This window comes from Nipponia nippon, unplaced genomic scaffold, assembly GCF_047370975.1.
Source record: "Nipponia nippon isolate SJK-2023a ecotype South Korea unplaced genomic scaffold, ASM4737097v1 scaffold_6, whole genome shotgun sequence".
NCBI classification, from domain to species: domain Eukaryota; kingdom Metazoa; phylum Chordata; class Aves; order Pelecaniformes; family Threskiornithidae; genus Nipponia; species Nipponia nippon.
Genome location: NW_028262380.1, coordinates 69,438,277 through 69,463,105, shown reverse-complemented (window position 1 = coordinate 69,463,105; position 24,829 = coordinate 69,438,277). Strand labels below are relative to the sequence as shown.

The 24,829-nt window shown below is 38.4% G+C and overlaps 1 protein-coding gene across 5 annotated transcripts in view; it reads right to left on the bottom strand.

Annotated features, from left to right (window-relative positions):
- Positions 1 to 265: 265 nt before the first annotated feature.
- INPP4B (inositol polyphosphate-4-phosphatase type II B) overlaps positions 266 to 24,829 on the bottom strand; it is a 296,620-nt gene continuing 272,056 nt past the window's right edge. For 2 of the 5 annotated variants that reach the window (XM_087736748.1, XM_009468757.2), the window contains one exon: positions 5,604 to 10,916. In XM_087736748.1, coding sequence (XP_087592874.1) covers positions 10,784 to 10,916 — 133 coding nt within the window. In that variant the 3' untranslated portion in view covers positions 5,604 to 10,783. Of the gene's footprint in view, positions 328 to 1,724; positions 1,815 to 5,603; positions 10,917 to 11,064; positions 12,337 to 24,829 lie in introns of those variants that run through there. The other 3 variants (XM_087736750.1, XM_087736752.1, XM_087736749.1) reach the window with 3 other exon arrangements.

Genomic DNA, 24,829 nt, shown 5'->3' with positions numbered 1-24,829 from the left:
TACAACAGCTTTTACAATCCATGGAGGTGCAATCACAAACCATGAAAATATTCAAAGCTTATTGGATCCACACAGTTCCAGGCCCAGTTTATATGCCACCACCCTTCTCCCAGACCTACCTCCCTGAATGAGGCATGCAGAGCAGTTAGTTAATCTGTGTTTGAGCACGTGATCTTGTTTCCTGCCATTACTGAGACTCCATGACATCAGTGGACAAGGAATGCAGTCGTTATGCAATCCATCAGCTTTTGGGGGTATTTAAACCCTTGGTGCTCAAACTGGTGCAAGGATCCTAATGTAGTTCTGGCTGCTGCAAGTGGAGCACACCTATGAGAACAAACATCTGTTCGTAGGCCCATCGCTAAATAGCACTGAACTACTAGTTTTCTAACTAAAAAAATCTAATAAAGTATAAACACAGCATGATCAATAATTGGAATATTTAAAACATTTTATGATTCTCATCACAGAAAAATTTAAGCAGCATGAAAACCCTAGTCCCAGAGATACGCATTATCTGTATGGAAGACACTCTAAGTAGTAGTCGGCTGGAAAAAGAATCCATAATTAGGAAATGTGCCTTTCAGGGCACTAATCATAGTAAAGGATAATTTTGAGTTAACATCATTGTAATTACAAGGCAAATCCATTGACTCCGTCACAGGAGCTTCCCTTCAAAACCTGTCACTTCATAGCAGTCTCTTTCTCCAGACACTTAACAACCTGGAAGTTGCACTTCGAGCATAGAAATTAGTGAGAGTTATCTGTAATGCTGGCTTTGCACAAGTCAGTATCAGGTATGTAGTCTGCTTCAATTCTCTTGAACAGAACAATTGGGCATTTTTCTTATCTCTAAAATTCCCCTTTGTGCGAATGGTTATTTTTGTGCTTATGCAGACAGTTAATAACTTGACAGGCATTTTAGTGCCTTAGTACTGCTAGAAGTTGTAGTATTTTCTTTTTAATGATGTCCAAACAAATTATCTGTTAAAAATAAACTGTGTGGTAGCACAGTGGGAAACAGAGTTTAGCGGGCAGAAGATCAAAAGAAATTAAGTGCCAGAGCTCTGGCCTATGTGCTCATAAAAATTGATTTGACTTAGTAAGTTTAATGCAGAAGGGAATTGCATTGTGTGCACTGCTTTCCTGTTGATTTTTAAAACGTGTGGGAACACATCTTCCCTGCTGATGTCCATTAACTATGCCCATGAATACATAAATATAAACTGGGTGCTTCACTTTTTTTTTTTTTTTTAAACTAACTCTTTAGCAGCATTTTATAGCTAAGCACACTAACTGGATTCACACAAAAAAACTGCTAGCAGCTGCTACTTTCCACTCATATGAAACGCTCACTTCTTTTTCACGTATTGATATTAAAAAAGGAAAAGCCCCAATTTTTTAAAAATTATTTTTTAAATAACCCTCTGTTTCAACAAAGCGTGGAGGTGGTGTATCATAAGAAGGTAAAGACAGCCATTAAAAGTACTGTTTAATATTACTTAATGGTATTTTTTGAGGTTCGAGTTTTGGTTTCTTTTCAGGGTGAAAATTAGCTTCGTTTGGCTCAAAAGTTCCTGTGGAACAGTGCAAATATTTAACTTACCTAAACAAGCAAGTATTTTCTGTTTATACTAGGTCTTGTAATCAACCTCTAAAAGGTCTTTTCATCTTTGGATGCAAAATCCAGAGACATGATGCTTATCGATCGTAAAAAAGATTACCTTGATACATTCTTGCACTCACTTCTTCTCAGTTAAGCACTGTCTTGGTCTCTTGCTTTTGCGAGCGTACGAAGTGGTATGACCATATTTCTGCAAAATCATTTTGCCTGTATGAGAACGTATGTGCATGACACCTGCTTGGCTGAGCAGCTACGACTCTTAAACAATCCTGTCATTTGTTCAAGGATATTTTTCATATATATGTTGATAAACCGGTAGTCTATTTCCATTGTTGCTGCAACCACAGTCATGAAGCAACAAAGTATTCCAACTCCAAGCATATTTAAGGCGAAGACAAAGGTTGAATGCAGTCTAAAATGCAGAGCTTAGGTGCTGACATGACCTTCCTTATCTGTCCTTGACTCGTCGGAGATCTCTTTGCTCCCTGATTTTATTACATCTGTTTATCTGCCAGGTGTTTGATATACATCCCCTAAACTTAACTCTGAATTCCATCCCATAACCATCTAGCCATACAGTTGCTATGGTGCACCATCGGGGCCGGGGGGTGGTTGTGCTTGCCTGTTGCTCCCCAACACTGAAACATCATGCATGGAACTGAGTGGTAAGAAGGCTGGGATTTATTGAGAAGTTTCTTTTGGGATTACCAAGTCCCAGCTGAGCCTGGTTGAGAGCTGCCATATTACAGGGTGGGCAGCAGAATTTGGCTGCTGGAAACCAGTCCTGTGTGTGTCACATGTTAACATCAGTCTCATCTTTTTCACAAAGACTCTTAAGTTGCCACCTGGAAACAGAATCAAGTCAGATGACAGAATTTATGAACATCCTTCTGACACATCCTTTGTCACTATTTCCTGATATTCTGCTCTTTTGAAAAACACTAAGAGCCAGGCTATGATATTTCATTAACTTGGGCTTCTCTAGCCTTTCTCTTATCACCCGCCACACCAGAAGAGAAACTAAATTAAAATAGAAACTGTTGGGAATCTACCTTGATTTATCCTACCCTGATTTAAGTAGCACCAGGGAAAAAAGAACTAAGCTGTTATTTATGCAATGTATTTTTTCCTTTGGTAAGTGCCCAAACGGGCTGGAAACCTATGTCTTAGTAACAAAACCAGACCCCATTCAGATGCTTTTGAATATTTTACTGCACATATCCCTTCTAAAGAGACCACGTTAAAGGCATATATTTGCTTCTGCATGCAATTTTGTTAGAGAGTTAGCGATTTAATATAATCATTTACAGGAAACTGCCATCAACTTTTAAGTGTACTAAAAGAGTATCATATACCACAACTATGAACAAGCTCTTCTTGTGTGGGGCCTTGCACAAACAAAATGTTTTTGCTATTCACAGTTCTGAACCAAAGCCCAGGAATGTGAATGCTTCTGAATCCTCTCTCAAAATCTGGTCCTTGGAGTTAGTTTCTCACCTGAAGTGCCCCATTTCTGATCCTTTGCTTGTGAATAACAACTTCAGGATCAAACCTTAAAAACTTTTCTCTTTCAAAATATGTTAAGCTTTACACTGAAAGAAAATCTCTAAGGAGTGATACCACCCAAGGGGCACATTCTGCTGTGGCAATCAGTGCTTATGTATGACAGTTGTTCTAATTCTGTTCAAGTCAGCAGTTTAAACTGCTTTGTCTTGTAAATTACAGCAGTCACAAATTATTCTTGCATGAAAACCAGATATCCATGTGGACTTTGCTGGGGAAAGATAAAACGAACCCAGCAGTATTTTCCCCTTGTTCTTACGCTGTTATTCTCACGGCCTTGCACCTGCAGCCCGGTACTGTTACGCCAGGCTCTTAGGACAACTGATTGCCACTGGCACAGAATTCGCCCTTTCCTTCCCCCTCTTCTTGCCCCTCGGTTATAGCCTTTGGTTTTCATTAGAGACGCAAAGACACACGTGCACAAAGCCTCACAACCTGTCAGCAGACAGAACTGCCCTGATGAGGCCCACTTTGGTCAGGGCCAACAGCGTTATGAGCAGGAAGGACCAGCCATGGCTTGAGCTCTTAGGGCTCCTGACAGGAATGGCAGACTCAGTCTGGAAAAAAGCCCCCAGTGACAGCCACTGGGAAACATCTTCCCTTTCCCTTTTCTCTCGCTCCTTTTTTCTCCCAGAAGTAACTATTACCATTAGAGTTAACATATGCCACGAGGCATACTACAGGCCCTGCTAAAGCTTTGCTCATGTGAACCTATCTTTTGTGCAACACTTCCAACAGCAAAACTGTATTCAACTGCTAGAAACATAACGAGTTCAATTTTTTAATTGGTCTTATTTAACTGACTTTTCCCATCCTACAGTATATAAAAAATATGGAAGTGTATCTATAATATGCATACGTATACATATATACACACACACGAAAAAAATCTCAGCTACCCTTTGAATTCAACTTTTTATCCCAGTTTCTCTAGAAGCAGTTTACATCTTCTCCGCTAACAATGCCAAAAATCTTCCCTGCAGCAGAGCAAGTGTACTTCTCATTTATGTCCTGGGTTAGGACTGTACTTCGACAGCCTACACAGAAGTGCATTTGTTTATTTGGGCAAAGCAAGCAGCACACAGTCCAGTTTGCATCTAGAAGCTTATTGCCCTTAATTCCATTAACAATAGTTGTCCCAGAACAACACTAAGTGCACAGGAGAGCTCCCACTGACTTGCCGAGCAGAAGCAGTGTTTGTGTACATACATTCTCAGTGCCAACAACGGACAGCCCAGTGCAGACTATGGTTCAGAAACATCAGGTCATACTTCTAGTCAAACATGCCCCAAAGTAACTTTGGAAAGGGAATGGGTGAAAACATATTTTTACTGTCATACTACTCTATCATCTCATTATAGTTGTAGGTTCTTTCTCCTTTTCTCTCTTACATCGTCATGAGAAAAAAGTGGTTCCCAGCTGATGCAGGAGATAAAATCCATAAGCACGCAAAGTGAGACAAAGTATTTTTTAAAAGACTGTCGCTTTTATTAGTAAGAAACAAAATTCCTAGGCTGAATGCTAACAGCTTTATAACTTATTTCCATAGTAACCGTTAGTTCCTGGTGCCTTCTAACAGTTACCAAGAACCTTGCAGGTAATTAACATCTCACTGAATATATCATAGTAAAACAGCTAAACGTACTAACGTATAAACAGAGAAAGTCAATTACACAACAACCTCTAACCATAGTACTAATAATCCAGAAGCTGAGCCACATTTTGTCATATTCCCAAAAAGAAGGTCTATTTGCTACATTTCAGCCAACCATGGAGAACTTACCTTTCATTGTGATAACAGATCATATAATAAATCTAGTTACCAACAACCGCTCAAAAAAAAAAAAAAAAAAGCATAGAAGCAACCCTTACTTATTCCCCAAGGTCCAGAATCCAGCATTAAGATGAAGACAAAATACCAGCCAAAGCACGCCACGTTGGCTTTTTAATAGTCTTCATTATGAAAGATGTTGATTCCACCTCTGTTACACTGAATAACGCTCTACAGATCAATAGTTATGTGAAAGGGGTTTCCTTACGGGTATGCGAACATTTTGTTTGTTTTTATTTAGAAAATGCAGGACCCACCTGGTTCCGAGACGAAAGTTGTAGTAAGACTAGGAACAATAGGAACAATTCATTTATGGTCGTTGCAGACTTTTTACTGTTGTATCAGAGCTTTTCTTAAATACTTGCTCCTAGCAGGGATAAGACCTGTGGGTTGGCTTCCACCGCCTCCTTTAGGAGGGAACCCACTCTCAGCATCATGCACAATCCGCCCTCTGGGCAACGCCACCGTAATGAAAATGAAAAATGAATAACAAACAAAAACTCAGAAACATAAAAAATAGACATCACATTTATTTAAATAAAAATATACACACAGTGTACAATGGACATGGCTTACAGACAGCAATGAAACAAAAATGCAAAATCCTGAAATATAAAAAGAGTTGAATTGCTATAGTTGTGCTTCATTTCTCTGAACAAACACATACTACGGACTGAAGTCTTGCTAACGTTACTGATACATAGCCCCGTGTGCTCCAGAGTGTGAGACAGGAACAATTACAAGGAACAGCTACACAAAATGAAAACAAGTACCAAAGTAACTTGGGATTTTAGAAATTTTGAAGTCAGACCATTCATAAACAAAACAGAAGTGCCAAAAACTATTCAAGTACTTTGCATGCAAGGAAGGAGTACAAAACACCACTGCCAAAAGTTAGACATCTAAGTAACAGCAGTGTGGTCCAAACCCCACCACTCCAAACCCCACAGATCCAGGGCGCTCTATTATCACAGTCAGATTTCTACCGTACCTCTTTCTCCCTGTCAGCACGCAAACCCCATGCTTTATGTTTCAGCTCTTTGGAACACGGATACATTGGTGCACAAGTGTCTTCTATTTTATTTATTCTGAAGTATTAAGTTTCATGTTTATTTGAGCAAATGCAAGTTTTTAATCTTGGATCATGAGCGACATGCTGAAATTCATTGTTGTTGTATTACTTACTCAGTAGATGCTATGAGAGAAAGAGCAAACAAATGTTTGAGCGCTGCAGAGTGTAAGCTGGATGCCCTGGCAACACAACGGTCAATGTGTTGCTTGACTGAAGAAAAAAACCAATGTTCTAGAGACTGAAGTCTGGGAATTTTCTTTTTCTTTTTTGCTTTAAAAAAAGCATTTGTATTATTTTTTTTTTTTTTAAACATGCAATGTACAAGGTAAGTTTGTGTTTTGAAGGACAGTAAATTATTTTAAAGCACTTTGAATGTCAACATCTGCTTTTAAGCAGCAAATAAGTGAAAAGCAAGATGCAAATTCATGTCTCATGGCATTGCCTGTACAGCACACTTCTTTACAATAAAAAAAAGGCATAAATATAGATACCAATCGTTTCAAGTTTACAACATAGCCAACTGACACAATATACGTTTAAGACTGTTAACTGATTACATACATTAATTCACGCAAGTAATTTTGCTGCATAGTTTTTAATGTGATTTCTTTCTTTATTACACCGGTTGATGTTCAGTGCATTTTCTGCTTTTTCTAAGTGGACCATAGGATTTTCTGGAACTTGTATTTAAACTAGAAATAAAAATAAGCTTATTTTCTGAAGCTCATAATAGGCATATTATACAGTGGGCTTCAAAATGATATGTGGCACTTCTTTACACCTAAATTAGTAGTGATGATTTAGAATACCATTACATTTTATTTCACTGCAAATACGTGAATTTTCATCAGGACTGATTGATTTAGACACAGGAAATGTTTGTTAATTTCCTTAGTTCAGTTACATAATGCCAAAATTCAGACAGTACAAAAATTAACATTGCAAAGGACTTCATTAAGGCTCTTTCTCAGTTAATATTTTGTTTCAGCTGTCCTAAATTATTTGTTCTTTGTAACACATAAATTGCTAGTATTCCATCAAAATACACAGCTTCACACAGACAAAAACCAGATAACATAATTAAAAATTTCTATTTCCTAATTGCTCCATAAAAGCCAAAGTATAAACACTAACAAGAACATATTTTAAATTCCCCAAAAGAAGACTTCAGAAAAAAAGACCTGCCTGCTTAATAATGGCAGGCTTATGGATGTTATGTATTATAACAGTATTACAATCATCTCTGAGAAAAAAAAAACTTTTATTTCCTTATTTTTTTAGGCATTTTATACTAGCTCTCTATTTAGACACTAGTCTGTGGTACAAAACCCCCATATAAGCATGTAATGCATTGTACAAATATTCAAAGCTAGAAGCCCTTATTTCAGGATTCCTCGAGGCAAATCCTGATGACCTGATTTCTACAAATAATATCTTCCATGACTAAGACAGGATTTAGCTTTAGATGCCAGATATATTTTTGAATGTTCATCTTCTAGCCCTTAAGAGCTGCCCTCTCCTCAAAGCAGGTGATTTTATACCTTACAAAAGTTTTCAGAGAGCAGATATGGAACATTTTCTGTGAACTCGCCGCAAAGATCAGTATGTTTCCCTTAACACTTTGCAAAACAAATGGTGTAGCTTGCTCATAAAAATTCGTTTGCTTAATTTTACTCCTCTGACATTCACAGTGAACTACAAGGATACGTGCAAAAGACCTCAGGGATGATTCAACTCCTCTGTTAGGCATTCAAACAATGCACAGGGCTTGAAGTAGCTCCTACAAAGAGTAAATGTACTCCAAGTAACGTAACTACCAACCTGCAGCAAAAATCCTTTTGTTTCTTCATAAAAGGCAAGCCAGAAAAACAACCAGTTTTGAATCCATGCTTAGCTGACAGCTCAGTTTTGATGACACAGCCTTTGCCTATATGGACTGCAGTAGCCCACAGCAGGCAATGACCAAACAAAGAAACATTTGAGCCTGTTTCAGTACTGAAGCAACGAGGCTCTTCTAGGAGACTTGGAACCGCGTCAGCGGGTTTTACAAGGGTCTCGTGACCTACAAAAAGATGTTCCAATCAAAAAATTGGCTTGAAATCAGCCTTATTTAGCACGAAACCCAGCCTACTCTTCTGTAATGGCCCAAGCCCAATGAAGTTTCACTGTAGCACACTGATGTGGGTTTTGTTCTTTTGGTTTCTTAACTATCTTTAACAAATAACAGATTATTTAATTTCACAGGAACATACTGGGAGTAGCTGTTAAAGCAAAAAGGACAGTAATCCAATGCCTTTTTTTTCTTTTTTTGCCTCTCCAAAAACGTGGCTTCAATGTGGAAAACATCTTGAATATAAAGGTAACGTGATAGTCACAATGGCAGTATAGAACCCCAGTGGGATTAAAATGCCGAGGAGAGATCTTGAAAGATTATTTTCCTGATAAGAAGGCAATCTATAGAATTTCATATTCTGAACTTGACAGAATGCCTACGGGGCTAAGATAAACAACTATAGGAACCTATAGTACCCGCTAGTGAATACCATCCACACAGAGACTTTTACAGGTTGTTTCAGAATTACTGTAGGAAGCCCAGCATTCTCTATTGTACATCTGTGCAATTACTTCAAAGGTGCATGAGGAATTTATCACTATTTCTAAACTGTATATGTAGGGTTTTTTAAAGCTAATAATAAACATGGCAGATAGTGAGGGCTAGTGCAGCAGTCTGACAGAACAAAACATTACTTTCCTAGGAAGATTTATGTTCCATAAATCCACAGAGAAGTTCTGTACAGATCAACTGTGTTATAGTTAAAGACCCAAACGCAAATTTATGCACACGTCCACACACTCAATGAGTAGTGCCCACTTCTACTGGTACATGACAGGAAAAAAATCAAGGCATTACATTCTCATCTGCCTGAGCTTATCTATGATGCAGTGCCACCTCTTCTGACATCTATCGTTGAAGTAATACATCCCAGAAGAAAAAGAAGTTATTCATGATAGCGTATTATATAATAGAAATAAACAACAAATGCATCAAAACACTATTTAAATGACCCACTTTACTTTGAGAAAAAGTTCCGATTAGTTAGGCAAATACATTGTATAGGTGAATTCCTGGCTTCACTGAAGTCAATGAATATTGGAAGGAGGATCTCCTCCTGATGTTCTCCTATAAGCCCCAAAGCCTGATCTTGCAAATATACAAGATGGGTTTAATTGTATTCACACGATAGATCATTTCCATGTAATTACCAAGTTACAGTTTGCAGAATCAGGCTCTTAAATATTTATTTTTACTAGTATAGCTACAGATTTATACCCCGTAATGGGCATTAATGGATTAAAAAGAACAAATTATAACTCACGGTGCATCAAGATTTCTTTGACTTCCATAGGAGCAAGCAAACATTAACTTCTTTATCCATGCCAATTACAATTTCCTACAGATGCTGAAATTCCCAGTGCAGTTTCATTAGGATAAAATTCTCACGCTTCTGCTCTAGATTTTTTTTTCCTCAAAATGAATGCATTACATAAAGGTCAGTAACCAGTGAATACTTGGGGTTTTTTAATCGTATTTCTCTCTGGGAGGCAGAAGAAGGCAATAAATAGATACAATTAGAAAACACAAATGTTCTTTGCAAGAGAAATTTCAGGACTAACACATGCTGGCAGAAGCATTAACATTCATTTTTAAAGCTGATAGTTCTTCATCCTAGAGTGTCTACGTGCAGCATTATGGATTTGATATAAATCAGCTGCAGTGGCTAACTAGTGCTAATACGGCAGGTTACTCATAACATTTATCTTAGGCTCTGTAAAAACATACACGTTTTTATAGCCTAAAGATACATTAACTCCTGTATATACAACTCATTTTCCCTACCACTAAAGAAAATGTAGTTTTAAGGGTTTACAGTAAACAGGAACATGACAAGTCAAATTCAGGTCACCTTACTTGAAGAATTAATCCCCCTGACTTCAATGTGATTGATGTGAAAGTGAAAAAAGTGGTATTTGGCTGTGGTACAGAGAGCCAAGAAGGATACATCCAAATGAACTGCAAGGAATCAGAATGGAATTACTGAAATTACAGGCTGTAATTACTAAAAACATATTATGAAGTTACCATGCTCATGTAAAGAAGATAAATGTAATTACCCAAATTATATTTAGCCCAGGTATTAACATTAGTATCTTTCATAAACACTTCTGTGAAGGATTGAATCATTAGTGATCAAGACCTCGGTGCTATGCTGGTTCCAGAAAACACTATTTCCAGCAGAAGAGACTCCTTAAATCAAATCTCAGGTGTTGGTTGGGAGTCAGAATGCCACCTTCCAGATTGCTAACCTTAGTTCCTATAGCAAATGACATTTCCCTTTTTAATCTTCAATCAAATGACCCAAAAAACTAATTCCAGCTGGCTTATGGGTCATACTAAGCTTCAACTTCACAAAGAAAAGTTGAATATATTTGGTTTTGAGAATATTCAGTCCAGTGCTTTTTCATGATATTTTATTTCATAACGACTAACTGGAGTTATTTTAATGTCAAATGATAAAACCTGATAAAAATAACACCTCAACTGGTTACACATTCCCAATTAATAAGTCATAAACAGCGCTTTTATATTCACTAAGTAGCGTGATGTATGTTCCTGATTACATTTTTGTTAAACTTAGGTGTCAGCTTTTCCGTATGTCCCTTCTGGAGGTCTGTAGTACTTTGGGAAAGCCATCAGCTGTATCATGTTGAATGCATACTTTCTGCATTTGACATTCTTCAGTACATTCTCTATGCGGCATCCTTCTCTAGTGAAAGGGGGGAAAAAGTACAACTTCATGAAACACAGAATAAATAAATATGCTTTATTTGTTCATTGCAGAGTTTCAGCAACAGTTGAAGTAAAAATAACAAAGATTCAACTCTACATTTTTGTTTTCCACAAGTGATGATACATCTTACAAAATTAAATCCAAGGCCAGGCCCAGTACAGTTATTGCCCTCAGAAATGGGTGATAAGATTTTTTTCCCCCTAATATATTTGCCCTTGAGGTTTGAAGTTTAGTAAAAAAAAAAAATTAAATACTTTAATGATACATTTTGTTCTAATTCCAGAAATATATTTGCTTTTTAAACCTTCTCATACTTTTTTCAAATTGTTTACTATATGTGTGAGAGTACACGTTGCCCTAAAAATGCGTATTCTAGGAATAAGGCATTTTATTAAGTCTGGCCCTAGAGATTTGTGAAGGAAAGTTTCATCTCTGCCTCATTTTCCATATGTTCAGCTTTGCAATGAAAATCAGAAAAAAAAAAAAAAAGAGAATGGCTTTTCAAACAGCCCAATCCAACTCTCTGCTTTATAAAGGAAGGATGTTTGTTCACATACAGTACAAAAGTCACAAATGCCAAAGTGGTGCATCAAGACATAAACAGGACTTTGTTAAAAAGAATATAAAAGTGTCTGGAAAGCAAAAGCAACTAAAGCAACAATTACAAACAGGTTAATTTCATTACAAAACAGAACTTACTCTATTCCATTTAGTTACTTGACAGAAAAGGGTTAGTTGTAGCAAAGTAATAATCATTTGTTAAACAAAAAAGATCCCATCAGCTAATAACAATGAAAATAACACAATGAAAGTTAAGTCTCACAAACCACCGCCCTGTAATATTTGTCTAGGGGTTAGTTTGTGCTGTGCAAATTCATTTTTCATTTTTTTTTTTTGTCAGACTAATTACTCTGGAAAGAGGGGTTCAAGCATTCAGGATTCCACATCTTGTATACAGTGACAGCATTGTAAGTGGGCTTTCTTTGAGCTAATTACAGTGGGAAAGCTTTACCATGAACAGAAAGAGCAAATCAATTCACTCAATGCATAGTATACTTCCTAGGAGTTCAGAAAAAAAATAACAAAACCAGTACATTTCAGACATCTGTATTTTAAAGACCAATCCTTGGGGTCTGAGATTGTAGAAATATTACAGCATAATTCCTTTTTCTAAAGTTAGTTTGTTGCCGTTTGTAGAAAATAAAGGAACACAAGTGCAGTTTATTGATATTTGGCTAATAGCAAAGCAAGACTTAAAATAAGCCACACAACCAGCAAGTGTGAGCTGACAAGCAGCAAGGCGACAGGATAGAAGTGTCGAGAAGTTGGCTTGTTATCAGTTAGACAGCCTGTTTCAGGATCATCCGATTCATTCAGTGCTCCCTGGGTTTGTCTGCTGTTAAACAGGGGAAGTTAGGAACAAATAGAACAGCATTTAAACAGCAAAGAAAGCCAACATGTAGGTATTTTGACAAAGAGAAACTATACAGCCATTTTGATGAAATAGATTTATGCTAAGTACTTCCAATATATTTATTGTGTTCTACAGCTGACCTGGGAAGCACGATGACTAGGTGGCTAATATGTTATTAAGCCTGCTAGGTGCCTCGGAGTAGTATTCACAAGTTAACATTAAGTAACTTATGACATGAACTAGACTATTACTAAAATGAACACACACACCGAACAGAAATGAAATAAGGAAGTTAAAAAAATAGTTAAGGAAGCAAAGAAAAAAAGGTCACGAATATGTCACAATGCAACACTGACAAAATAGTGTCTCCATGGTGTTCACAGCTTTTTCAGTCCTGCTTCGCTATCTATTAGGAAATATATAGGCAGAAATAGAAAGGGCACATGCTCGTTTTTGAAAGAATTAACGACTATTCTAAAATAGTTTTAAAGGATGGTAAATTGACTTCTTCAAAAGTTCATCAGTGCTGGTGACTCAGTTTTTAAGTCAACAGCAGTTCTTTTTATTTAAAGGCTTACACCTACATTCCTGTAGGAAAATTATCTTGTACCTTGTTCAGTCAACTCAGCTAGGAACTAATCTGCTTACAGCACAGTTCTACTGAATCACCGTAAGTTGCGCGGTCACCTTCCTACCAGAGCAGCAGGGATACTTTCACATCACTGCCAATCTTTTCTGTTGTAGTCTTGGTAGCTTCTCTACAAGTACAATTATGCATACTTCAACCAGACCTCTTCAGTTCCTCTGAACTTAACTCTATTTCATACACGCAGGAGTCCTGTTTATGGACTTCCTTTGAGCAGTAAGGACTGAGATTTTTATTTTTCTATTTACTATGAATATTCTGGGATGAAAAGATAACTTGCCATTTTTCTCTGTGGACTTAAGAATATCCAAATATATCAGATTACAACACAGTGCTTTTTCAGAAGCACATGTTCCAAGTATGCTGTTTTCTCTAGAAAGAAAATGCTGGCAGACCATAAAGAGGCTGTAGGACAGTAAAGGTAGTATCACACAGCCCCAGGTAAAATGAGACGGGTACATCGAAGACAGCAGCAAGAACTGCATTTACAGGTAGGATCCTAGGAAAGGGGCTGATCAAAATCATTCCTTGCACAATTTTCCTTTTAAAGAAGCCTTCCATAATAAGTTCGTAATTTCTTTCTTTGGTTTGAACATTCAACCTGCATGTTACACTAATAAAGAGGACAACCCATACTATTTTAAATAGTGAAACAAAAGATAAAAAATAAAAACCCTAATATTTGAATCTAGGTCAAAGCAACTACTGGTGTCAGCGTGCCTGCTGCTTTTGGTCTACAGTTTTCAAGTGTCCGTGGACAGAACTTGGACAGAACTCAAACAGTATTTTAGACAAAACTCTCTCAGAAACTGCCAAAGAACGAAGCTAACTGTATGCTATGCTGACTTTGTCAACACCGTGGCTTACACGGAAATAAATAATTCCATGTTCTGTATCAGACCACTCCAGTTGACACCTTTGTCATAGGGTCCACTCCCAGAACTTACTTCCTCTTCTTCTCGCAGTGATAACGTTACCATTTGCGATTGGTTGTGAGGATTAAATGCTCTTTGTTAATTTTCTCCTTTATCATGTATTTCTACATACTTTTAAAAACATGCTGCTTGCTGGTTTTCCTTTTCCTTTCTTAATCTCTACAGGATCCCCCAAGTCTGCCTCTTTGACCCTTTTGCACTGTCCCCTCACCCCTTTTCTACTCTTCAAGGTGAGTCTGCTGGTTTCAGCTTACCCCCATTAGGCCCACAATTGAGAGCTGTAGCTCAGCCCTCATAGTCCCATCTATTGCCCCCCCCTCCCCCTCACAGAGTCCAGGTGCTTTTGTGCTGCCCTTCTGGGCGTCTTCCATCACAGACTTCATATGCACGCCTACGGCAGAGCAGATGCAGAGACCAAACTCTCTTTTCTCTGAAAAGATCCATCTAGGCAGCAACGAAGTTCAGCGTTCAGTAAGCTTGCACAGCCACTGCATTTAGCCACTGTTAGGCACTTCATTCTGGAGAGCCTTAGCTTTGCATGCCAATAGTTGATCCTAAGCAGGCCGAGTTACACGCTTGTGGGGTGCCCCTACAGGGCTGAACCCCCCTACTCCTGTGGTGTGCCTTGTTCTGTTTTGCTCCATGTCTCCTTGATAGTGTGACTGTCTTTTATCTGTGTTGCTACAAGTCCCATTAGCATTGGTGAGATTTATGCAGATGTAATGATGGCAATACAGATAAAAGCCATTTGTTCTATTATTTTTTTCAATAGAAAAGCCTACAGTACATTTGTTCTTTGATATGCAGAAAAGAATGATCAGTGTCTTTCAATATAAAAAGCCCTATCTTCCCCCCAGGAAAACCACAGTGAACAGCTGATGCACAGGGACTTCTGTTCCACAAATTAGTCACATCATTCCATGCATGATTCAATAAGACATCCTCAAAATAGAGCAAGAAGATCCAACTCCATTATTAGCTACCTAAGAACAGGCTAAGCCAGAATACCTAAACATGCTTTTAATTTAAGAGGAATATTTGATCACGGTCAGATGCCTTCCTAAGCTCTGCTAATACTTTTCAATGCACTGCAGTGACAATGTCTTCTAACACATCTTAAAGTGTTCTCCGCAGTGACTAATGTATCTAGTTAAACAAAGCGAGGCCCCACACTCAGCTGTCAGCAGCATGACAACACTGCTTCCCCCTGGCTCATCAAAACCTGTAGAAGTTTTACTGCAAACAGCGTGAATCCAGCTGGTGCCGTGTCAGCCGGATTTATTGGGCTTCTGACTGACACTCGGCGCAACCAGAACAGAGTGATATCTGACCCTGTTATGGTGTGAGGGTATAGCCATAGTTTTGCACGTTCTCTCCATCACAAACCATACTCTAACAGCTCTGAATTCACACCAAAGGGAAGGAAGACGACTCCAAAATATCCAGCAAGTTTTTATTCCACACACACACACAATTTTAAGAGGAATAGTGAAAGCTTCTAAATCCATAACATCTGGGGTCATGAACACCTCTCTAACCTATAGTACTATTTTTATTCATTTACTTTCAAATTGTTCGTTTGAGGCTTACAACACAGCACAAATACATCGTAACAGCCAAGGGTGCTGTAAGTTTAATGACGATACAACCATTTCAGTCTGTCTTCGATCTCACTTGGTGTTTTATCATCTTAAACTCCTATTGGGATAATGCTGCCTGCCTATCAAATGAGACAAAGGCAAAACAGCAGGTATTTTCTGTTGTTTTTAAATTCAGATGATAAATTGTTTGAACCTCTAGGCAGTGGAGCAGAGACAGTGAAAATGGTGTGAGGAAAAAAGAAGCCTCTCAAGAGTCCTTATAAAGTCAAGCACACATAGGAGGGCACATGCTGGCTTTGGATTATCACTCCCACTAACATCCCTGTGCAAGGTTTTTGGAGGAGATGCATTTTAACACTTTGGGATACATGCTTCTCTTGTTAGAACTTTTACAGCTCCGGTTATTAATGATACTGGAAACGCTAATTTGTCCTAAAGCAGTGCTTCAGGTAGAATAGATAGGCATCTTTCTATCAACACAAGGGTCCTGTGTGCTAGCAGTGACTTCAGTCTGAATTCATGTCTAATAGCACGCGTACTTCGAGGGAATTTTCCTTTTTGGCAGACAGACTCAAGCAAGCAGTTTCCGGGCCTGCTGGGTTTTTCTTGTCAAACTCCAGCGCTGACACAGAAAAATGGCAAAAGTGAGATGCTTCTCTTTAATCCCATCCAACAACAGCGGCACGGACGTTTCTTCAAATAGAAGGGATTGCTAACAGTTCTCGATCTTACACAATTTTGCTTACTTGCCTGTTCTTTTTATTTAAGACTATCACAATCCAGAACTTTTAAGAAACAGCTTCTCTAAATGGTGTTTTCAGTCCTCTCAAAGATTTTTAAACAGAATACTGTCTGCTTGCCTTTTAAAAAGAAAAAAACAAGTTTTTGGAGTGAAAGCAGCTTAATTTCTACATTATACATGTTACTGCGATTCACTGAAATGCGTCCGAGAAAAATCAACTGTTTCAACGCGCAGCACTACAGCTCTAGAAGACAGCCTTGACTTTTTCAAAGGGGAAAGATGGGATCCTTGTGAACATCTCCTGGCCGTTACGAAGATGCTGCACTATAACATCTAGAAGAATAAAATGGGATTCAGAAGGAAATAAATAGATCTCAGCCTAGTCCTGGAGGATTGCTGAATCAGAGCAGAACTCAGATAAAACATAAAAAGGAATATTGGGCAACAACCCTTTATGTTGAAAGATAAAGCTGATACAATATAACCACCGATCTGTGAAAAACAAAAAATGTTTCTGCATTGTTTCAAAATGGAAGATACAGGAAGGGAACCATCAGAGACATTTTCTGTATCAACAATCTTTACAATAATTATTTTTCTGATGCATATTGTTGCCAATAACTTACATATTTTTCCTCAGATCTAGATGGTATTAAATAAAGTAAAAGATGCTAGAAATCTATTTTTGCTGCTTCTGTGATCCTATAATCTCTGCTCTGGTTTAAAACAAACAACTGCCATTACGGAAATTGATGAGCAGTCTCAGATCTACCAATACCGATGAATTCAGTCAGAGATTTGGAGACAGCTGCTATTTAAATGTACACCACCAATACAAACAATCTAACATGTTTATCAAGTTGTCACACTTTTGTATGACAATTTTTGTTTTACCTCTTTTTGTTTTACCTTTTGTACTGCAACTTTTTTCCCTATTCTTTTTGCTTTCTGCCAGCATCCTCTATTTCACTGCTCCCTTCTTCTCTCCCTTTTTTGGTTATAACACATTACTTTTCTAATGCCATTATTTAGGAAATAAAAAGGAGAGCACACCAAATAACATGAGGCTTGTCCACCGAGTTTGACGAAGCAGCAGATTCATGACATAGTCCTGATGACATAACACCTAGATCTTGAAAAACAGTTAATATAAAGTAATTCAGTTTTTTGCGCTCAAAACTATAGTGCTGCTACTATGGGTTCTCAGTCTGTCCAGACAAAGAGACTCCATTTTGAGGAGCTGGCTAGAAACAGCAGGGTGCTGGAGGCTCAGCTAAGGCCACGGTACAGATTTTAAACACCATTATGGGCAGGCCATAATCGTTCAGTAAAGAGCAACAGACGAATCAACACACTGTCTTGCAGTAGTACTTAATAAGAGGCAAGGAGACACTTGGTTTCCGTGCACACAACCACATCCTGGAAAACCCTACTGGTTTATGGGATCACATTGACAGACATGGATTCTTTGGAAGGAGTGGTGAAGTCAAAATTCAATTTGCACAGTTGCTCTCTTTCCCTCTGCTGTGTACGTGTTCTCATTAAAGTCAAACTCATTATAAATGTCCAAATTTCCCACCAAGTTTTATCAGCTTAGCTGTTTTTGAACTTCCCAGGGCAAGTGAAAGAGAGGCACACCCCGCATCTGCAGGCCATAAGGCACAACTCACTCCTGCTTTGGGCTACGGAAACACCTCCCTGCAATCCTGCTCTGCAGCATCCTTCCTGAAGGATGTGGAGTCTTACAGATTGAACCAGGACTTCACTATTTATTAACTGATCGTATGTCCCCCTCTCGATTAAGAGGAAGACATTAAGTTAATTCTGAGGTAAAATTTAGGAAAATACCTATACTTAGGGAAAGAAAAAAAAAAAAAAGAGGGCAAAAGCACATGCTCCTCTATTGTTTACTAGTGTGCAATGACGAAACATCAGAGCACCGTTTGTTTGTTCACAATTACAGTTTAACAGCAACAACTATAGTTCCCAAGTTGGGTATTTTGTTATTTACCAAAATTAGAGAATATAGCTAGAGCTCGATTACTGTTTGGCATATAATAAATTTCCTGAAAATGTAGTACAGGTTAACAGAGACCTATTCATGACATCAGACCATACCTGACCATTTCAGCCCAAGAAGGGGGAAGGTCTAAGAGAAATATTTTGAATTCTTGTTTATGAATGCAATTTTTGTTTCAAAATTGTCCTACATTAGAGAAAGTCAAAGAGAAAATGCTGAAGTATAGGTTAAGCATTTTTGGTTTGTTTAGACAGCATTTCAGACAGATCTGAAAACCAGAAAAATTTCCAGTTTGGTTTGTTCCGTCCCAAAATTGTTGGCTCACCAAAGAACAAAACCCCTACTGTTTGTCCTTGTTTACTTTTAACATACCATTAACTCTGAAGAATAGATGAAAGCGCAGCTTCATGCTTTATATCTAATATGCACAAAAGATATGCTATTTGATAACATACATCTCCATCAGTGGTAATCCTAGCACTTCAGAAATCTCTACTGATTGCAGAAGAATGAATATTTTCCTTTGTGATACAGAACACCTGCAACAATGTGTGTGTCGTGTCCCGTCCCCATCCCCCCCCCCCGACATTAAGGAGTAACTATGTGGTAAAATAGTAACATTGACAAAATTCATACAGTGAAAATATTATAAACAAAACATTCCCATTAGAATCACAACCCATTTTCCTCACTGCTGCTTTTAAGACACCTACATTAGCAGCTTAAACCCACCCTCAGCAGTTCCCCGCTGCTGCAGCTGAACAGCAAAACCCAATTCAAGTTATGTGCCTGTGTCCCCTTATCTGCCAAAAGCGATCGCCCACCAGAGGCCGTCACATGCGAACAGTCCCTTGGTTCTGCCAACTCCCAAACTGCCCAGGAACCACTGAGGACAGTGCTAAAATCAGCCAAAACTGTGCCAGGAAACATTAAATAATTTCACTGTATAAAATCACTGAGATCATGTCCCAGAAACACTCCCCAGTGGTTTTTAATTGACAAGTATGGGCAGAGGCTTCAAGTCGTGGAAAGTCATTCTGGTAACTGTGTGAGAGATTAGCTTCAGACCTGAAAAGTGACGGGTCTGCAGGAGAGATTCTTCTTCACCTGTCAAGACAGCTGAGTGGTTTCTGAAGCATGATTTTCACCTCCATTATACTCCAAGCAAAGGATTTGCTGTTTCACTCTAGTATTCACCAATACTGCTGTGCAGTATTCCACATCAATTCTACAATGGTTTCTCTTTTTATCAAAAAATATGGTTCTAATAATTTTCCCAGACACTCTTCTATAAAGTATTAGGATTACATACGTGGGAAATGCTCAGGACAAAATTGCAAAATCTTCCCTGACAAACTTCTCTTGCAAAGTTTGAAATTCTATCCAATGTGCAACCAACATTAAAGCAAACGTGCCCTATGCCTTTGTGCAGGAAAACAACCAAACAAGCACCCCCAGCCAACCCATACGCCAAATCTCAGGTTTCTTAGTGATCTGAGCATGTGTGAAACGATGACGACTACATCCTTCAAGTAAGTTGTGAACATACAGGACATTTCCCTTCCGTAAGGTGATGGGACCAGTACGATTGGCTAGTGAGTCACGCTTATTTCCACTCTGTTTCTGTCACAGCAAGGGATTTTTACCGAGGATGTGATTATACATTTAGCTCACACAGCACAGTGAAACATAAACCCTTGATAAATTCTCTCTTTCGTATGTCTAATCAGGTTTTAAATACTTTCTGTTGACCATGAAAAATCTTCATGAATCATCCCTTTTCTTTTGGCAAAGATTTTTTTAGCCTTTTTTTTCTCCCATGGTGAGGACAAGTGGCAAAGCTGATTTAAGAGGCAGAAAAGGCTTGCTGTACAACTAAACAGTCATGCATGAAGAATGATGCTTAAAATCTGACATTAATTTCTAGACATTCAAATCTGCCGGTAGGATGACAAAATTAAGGTCAGAGAACTGTTGGTATAAACAGAGGATCACAATCTATGTTGCATTTGTAATACGGGTCATTTTAAGTGAGGAGGGTGTTGAACAGCAATAAGTATAAATTTGAATATTGTAACTTAGTATTTTATACCTGCAACTTCAGTTTGCGACATACAAAAGGAGAAATGTGACTGCTTCTGATTAATGACACCAATTCACATAATCTCTTCATGGGATTAACCAGTCTGTGAGTCATAAAATAAATCACAGGAAAGATCTGAAAACTACTCTTCCATTTCAAGTAAATAATGCCAGTTCATTCATTACTTTCAACCCACATACTGATACTGTTGTTTTTAAAACACATTAACAGGTTGAAATCTGATCTGCTCTTATCCCAGCCATTCTTTGAGCCCCAGTACCACACACAGTACGTGGGTGTATTTATACAAGGGGAGTTAGTGCACATGTAGATTCCCTGATCACGAAAAACGCACCTAAACCTGACTTTTGCTGGTACACAAGTGCTGGTACCAGGAGCACTGAATGCAGCAAAGGAAGCTCCCCTACTTAGGCCAGGTAGGTGGTTAACCAAAATGACCTACCCAAAAACGCATAGGCTGGGAGGCAGACTGTAGCAATCTGGAGATTGCACCCCACCAGTCCTATCGATAAACCACCTTCTCTTTCCTTTAGCAGGTTGATTTCAGTCATAACTGAGAGAGTTTTATAAAATGCAAGCAACACCTTATTTGAACCCCAAATGCACTACGTTTTCCATCCACTTCCTTCAGAGCAAATGACAGGGCTGGGCTGAAATTCTCATGAAGTGCCTTGAAAGCATTTGTTGTCCTTTCTGCTAATAGGTAGTATGCAGAGATTTTGAAGAACAAACCCTTTCTATGGGAAATTAGGAGAGTGGACGTGACTGTTCTCTCTTTATTTGTTTTGGTTTAGCATCTATTTAGAAGACGGTCAAAGTTTTCTGGAGCCTGTTCTCAGAAGGAAGTACTTTTCTTCCCCAAGTACCAAGGAGGAAGACTGAAGCTGAAATCTTTGGAACAATATATTTGTATATTTTACAAGCTTTTTCTCTTTGTCACTACTCTGCAGGTTTCTCAGTAAGTTTCAGACATACTCTTCCAGCTCCCTTCATCATATTTCAGAAAGTGAATATTAGCATAGACCATCACTTTTTAAGCAAAAATAGCACTGCACTGATGGGGAGAGCGAAGAGATGAAAACCCATACAATTTTGCTCCTACAATTTCCAGAAAAAATGACCTTTTGAAGATTTGAGATCACTATAGATTAAAGATTCGGTAAGCAGTGTATTTACCTCCTGCATCCCTAAGCCTTTGCTAGCAGCAAGGAGTAAACACACAAATTATAACACAGGGGCAAATATCTTCCTCTCTGTAACAATGCTACGTTGTCCTTACTGTTACGAAGACATCAAGGACATGGTTTGGCTCAGTGCAGTCACAGTAATCCACAGTTTGCCAAAGATCAAAGATGCAGCTCTCGGGATATGCTCTATGAATTATGTTTGGGACTCCCCAAACAGAAAAAGAAGAGTTCACTGCACTAGCAGTATCAGTTCATGATGAGGTTAAGTCACTGACAGATGAAAACAATGCAATTTACTTCTTGACCTGGACTGAGCTATCAGATACATACTATTTTTTTAAATCAGTTTTTTCCTGTTTCGCAGACTCTGTTCTCTCAAATACGCCACCAATAGTGAGGAAACTCTCTCACCAGAGTTATTGCTGCAATGCCTTGGGAACTGCAGCTTGCAAAAAGCTACAGAAATCTCCCAATTCTTGCAACTTTGGAGTCGCTGGGGCAGAGATATGTAAAGAATGAATGTCCCCAAGCACGTCCGCAGCAAGCTGCATGTGGAAGTGCAAAGCAGTACAGCAGTGGGGCTTTCCACTAATGGTGGTAATTGTCATCACTTACAAGTAAGCAGAATGTATAGTATTTTTAAAATGCTTATAACTGGGGAAAAGAGGGTGTTTTACTATGAAAATTCCAAAACATGTAATGAAAAATTGGAAACATCCAAGATTTTGCGGAAAACTTATCCACCTGTCATCTATGATTATTTTCTTCTGAAGAAGCAGCAAGCCAGCAGCAATGTTTGAGTGTTTCCTTCCTTTCTTCCCCCGGATAGGACACGGAAGGTAGCAGGAGGGTATAAATCTTCCCTCACTGAGATGGTGGAGAGTTATCTCTGTTCACAGTGTGTTTTTCTACTCTATTATATATGTTGGTTATTTTGCATGCTGGAAGGAAAACGGTTTAAGAAACGTTTCAGTAAGACATCATCTCATGGTGCTCCCACTTTAGAGAAACACTGCACCAATTTTCCAGAAAACCCCTGTTTCTTGAAATAACTTCAGTGTCCCTAGAAGACAGCACTGAATGAGATTGTGCTGGGGGCAATTTCAGCACCTCCTATTTTACACTCTCTGTAAGAATGCAGTTCTCAACCCAGTCAAGTCTGAGAGACGTTAATCCTGGTATTGCTCATGTTTCTAGTCATGTTTTTCTTTAATCACTAAGAAAAACAGTAACATTTATTCACCTGCCTAAAGTGTTTGGCTTGAGTGACTGTGAGCCAGAGGCCAGGTGCTCAAACAGAAAAATCTACAGTGCAGCGAAAAAGCACATACGTTGTTAATTAGAATGACTTCATTTTCCCAAATGCCCATTACAATGGCAGGCCTTAAGGAAGTTTGCTTCCCTTTTAATTTCCAATAAATGCTAATGACCTGCAATTATCTTGTAACGTATCCCACATTAACCTCACTGGGAATGATACGGCCTTTCCGGGCCCGGTGAGACGTGTCAGCATTCACAGCCCGCTCTAGCACTCGCTCCTGGCCAAGGAACTAATGAAAAAGTGCAGCCACCGACTCTAGTCTGAGCGGGCTGCTGCGCTCCTCGTCTTTTGGTTACTGCTGTGTTTCTGTGGCTGTTGGGACAGCACTTGCAGGCTTCCAGTAACTCAACAATTTCCCTTTTTAGCATACATCTACTGCACTGGTAAGAACAGAGCAAAGACCTAGATTTTTAAACTGCTTAGACTACCCTCTGCCATGAACACAAATATATATGGACAGGTATGCAATGTTCTTTTTCAAAAGATCTCAACCATTCTCACAGTTTTACTCTCAATTAACCTTTACAAAAAACTAAATCAGCTTCACATCATCTCACCAGAGCTCAGCCAACACATGGAAAAGATGCTGGAATCATGCTTGTCTCGTTCTATTAGTATTTAATTCTGTGTTAGTTAAAAATAAATTCTGTAACGTGCTGTTAGTGCACTGCTACTGACAGCTTAAATAAAAATCAATAAAACACAATAGCTGCAATTAAACAGCAAAAGTAGTTTTTAAAAATTATACTGCCAAGCCGCAAACATCTCTTGTTATCTCATCAATATGCACAGGGAGCAGAGTTGGCTTGTGCACTGTTTATGTACCACTAGGTTAACAATATCCTTCCTACTCTCTTACGACATGGTTAAAGCAAACAAGTAGCAGAAATGCTCTAAACTGGTTTTGTTCAGTTTTGCTCTTTGCATGAATACTTAAGGATGGCAATATGGGATTCAAACAAAGCTACAGGTACGTGAGTGCGGGCCAGCAATCGCGCTTGTCAGATGAGTATGTACATCCGTGCAGACAGAATATTTGGTGCGTGAAATAATAAATTACATTTTCCCAGATAGGGTACATAGTAATGAAATACATATAGAACACTGTGGAAAATTTAAAACACAATGATCCATCCTAAGCTGGAATTACTCACAGCTAACGGAAATTTCCATGGAAAAATGACAGTTTTACGTTGGCCCAATAATGTTCTCTGAAGTTCAGAATAATTAACGCCTGAAGAAGTAACAGACAACCTGAGGGCAAGGAAGGAGTTATCTACCAAACTTTTACTCCCCTAACGAGGAGATACTTTATTTAGAAAGCTTCCTCTTCCTCCCATTCATTCAAATGATTAGCTGCATATTTTTACTAAGGAATACTAGCTATAAGTAAGTTCTTTTTCAAAAATAAATACATCAAATCACAATGGTAGAAAAATTATAACAACATTTACTGAGACACTGAAACAGGTTTTGAAAAAAAACAACTTCTGCACATCTATTTCAAATGGCTAAATATTTTCAGAATTCATAGTGTTCCCAAAATTATGTAAGCTAAAGTAACTTTGTGTCCAGAAGAGCTATCAAATTAAAAAGTTTATACATAAACCCCCCCAGCAATTTAGGATAATGACACTTTAAGTACATTGGTTAAGGGCTACTGCTTTCCATATAAACAAAGAAACTAACAAAAGTGGACCTTTACCCCCGAAATATCAAAGCATGCAGTAATTATTTTATCATACCAACTAAACAGACAAACAAAGGAAGCAGCCCAAATATTGTAGCAGCTGAAGGTTAAACAGCAATTTAACAGTGAACTTTTAACTTTTTACTTTTTTTTTTTTTTCCCAAATAACTTCTGGCTTCCCTGACCCCACAATAATAAACAAATAAATCTGTGTCCAGTGACAAATTTA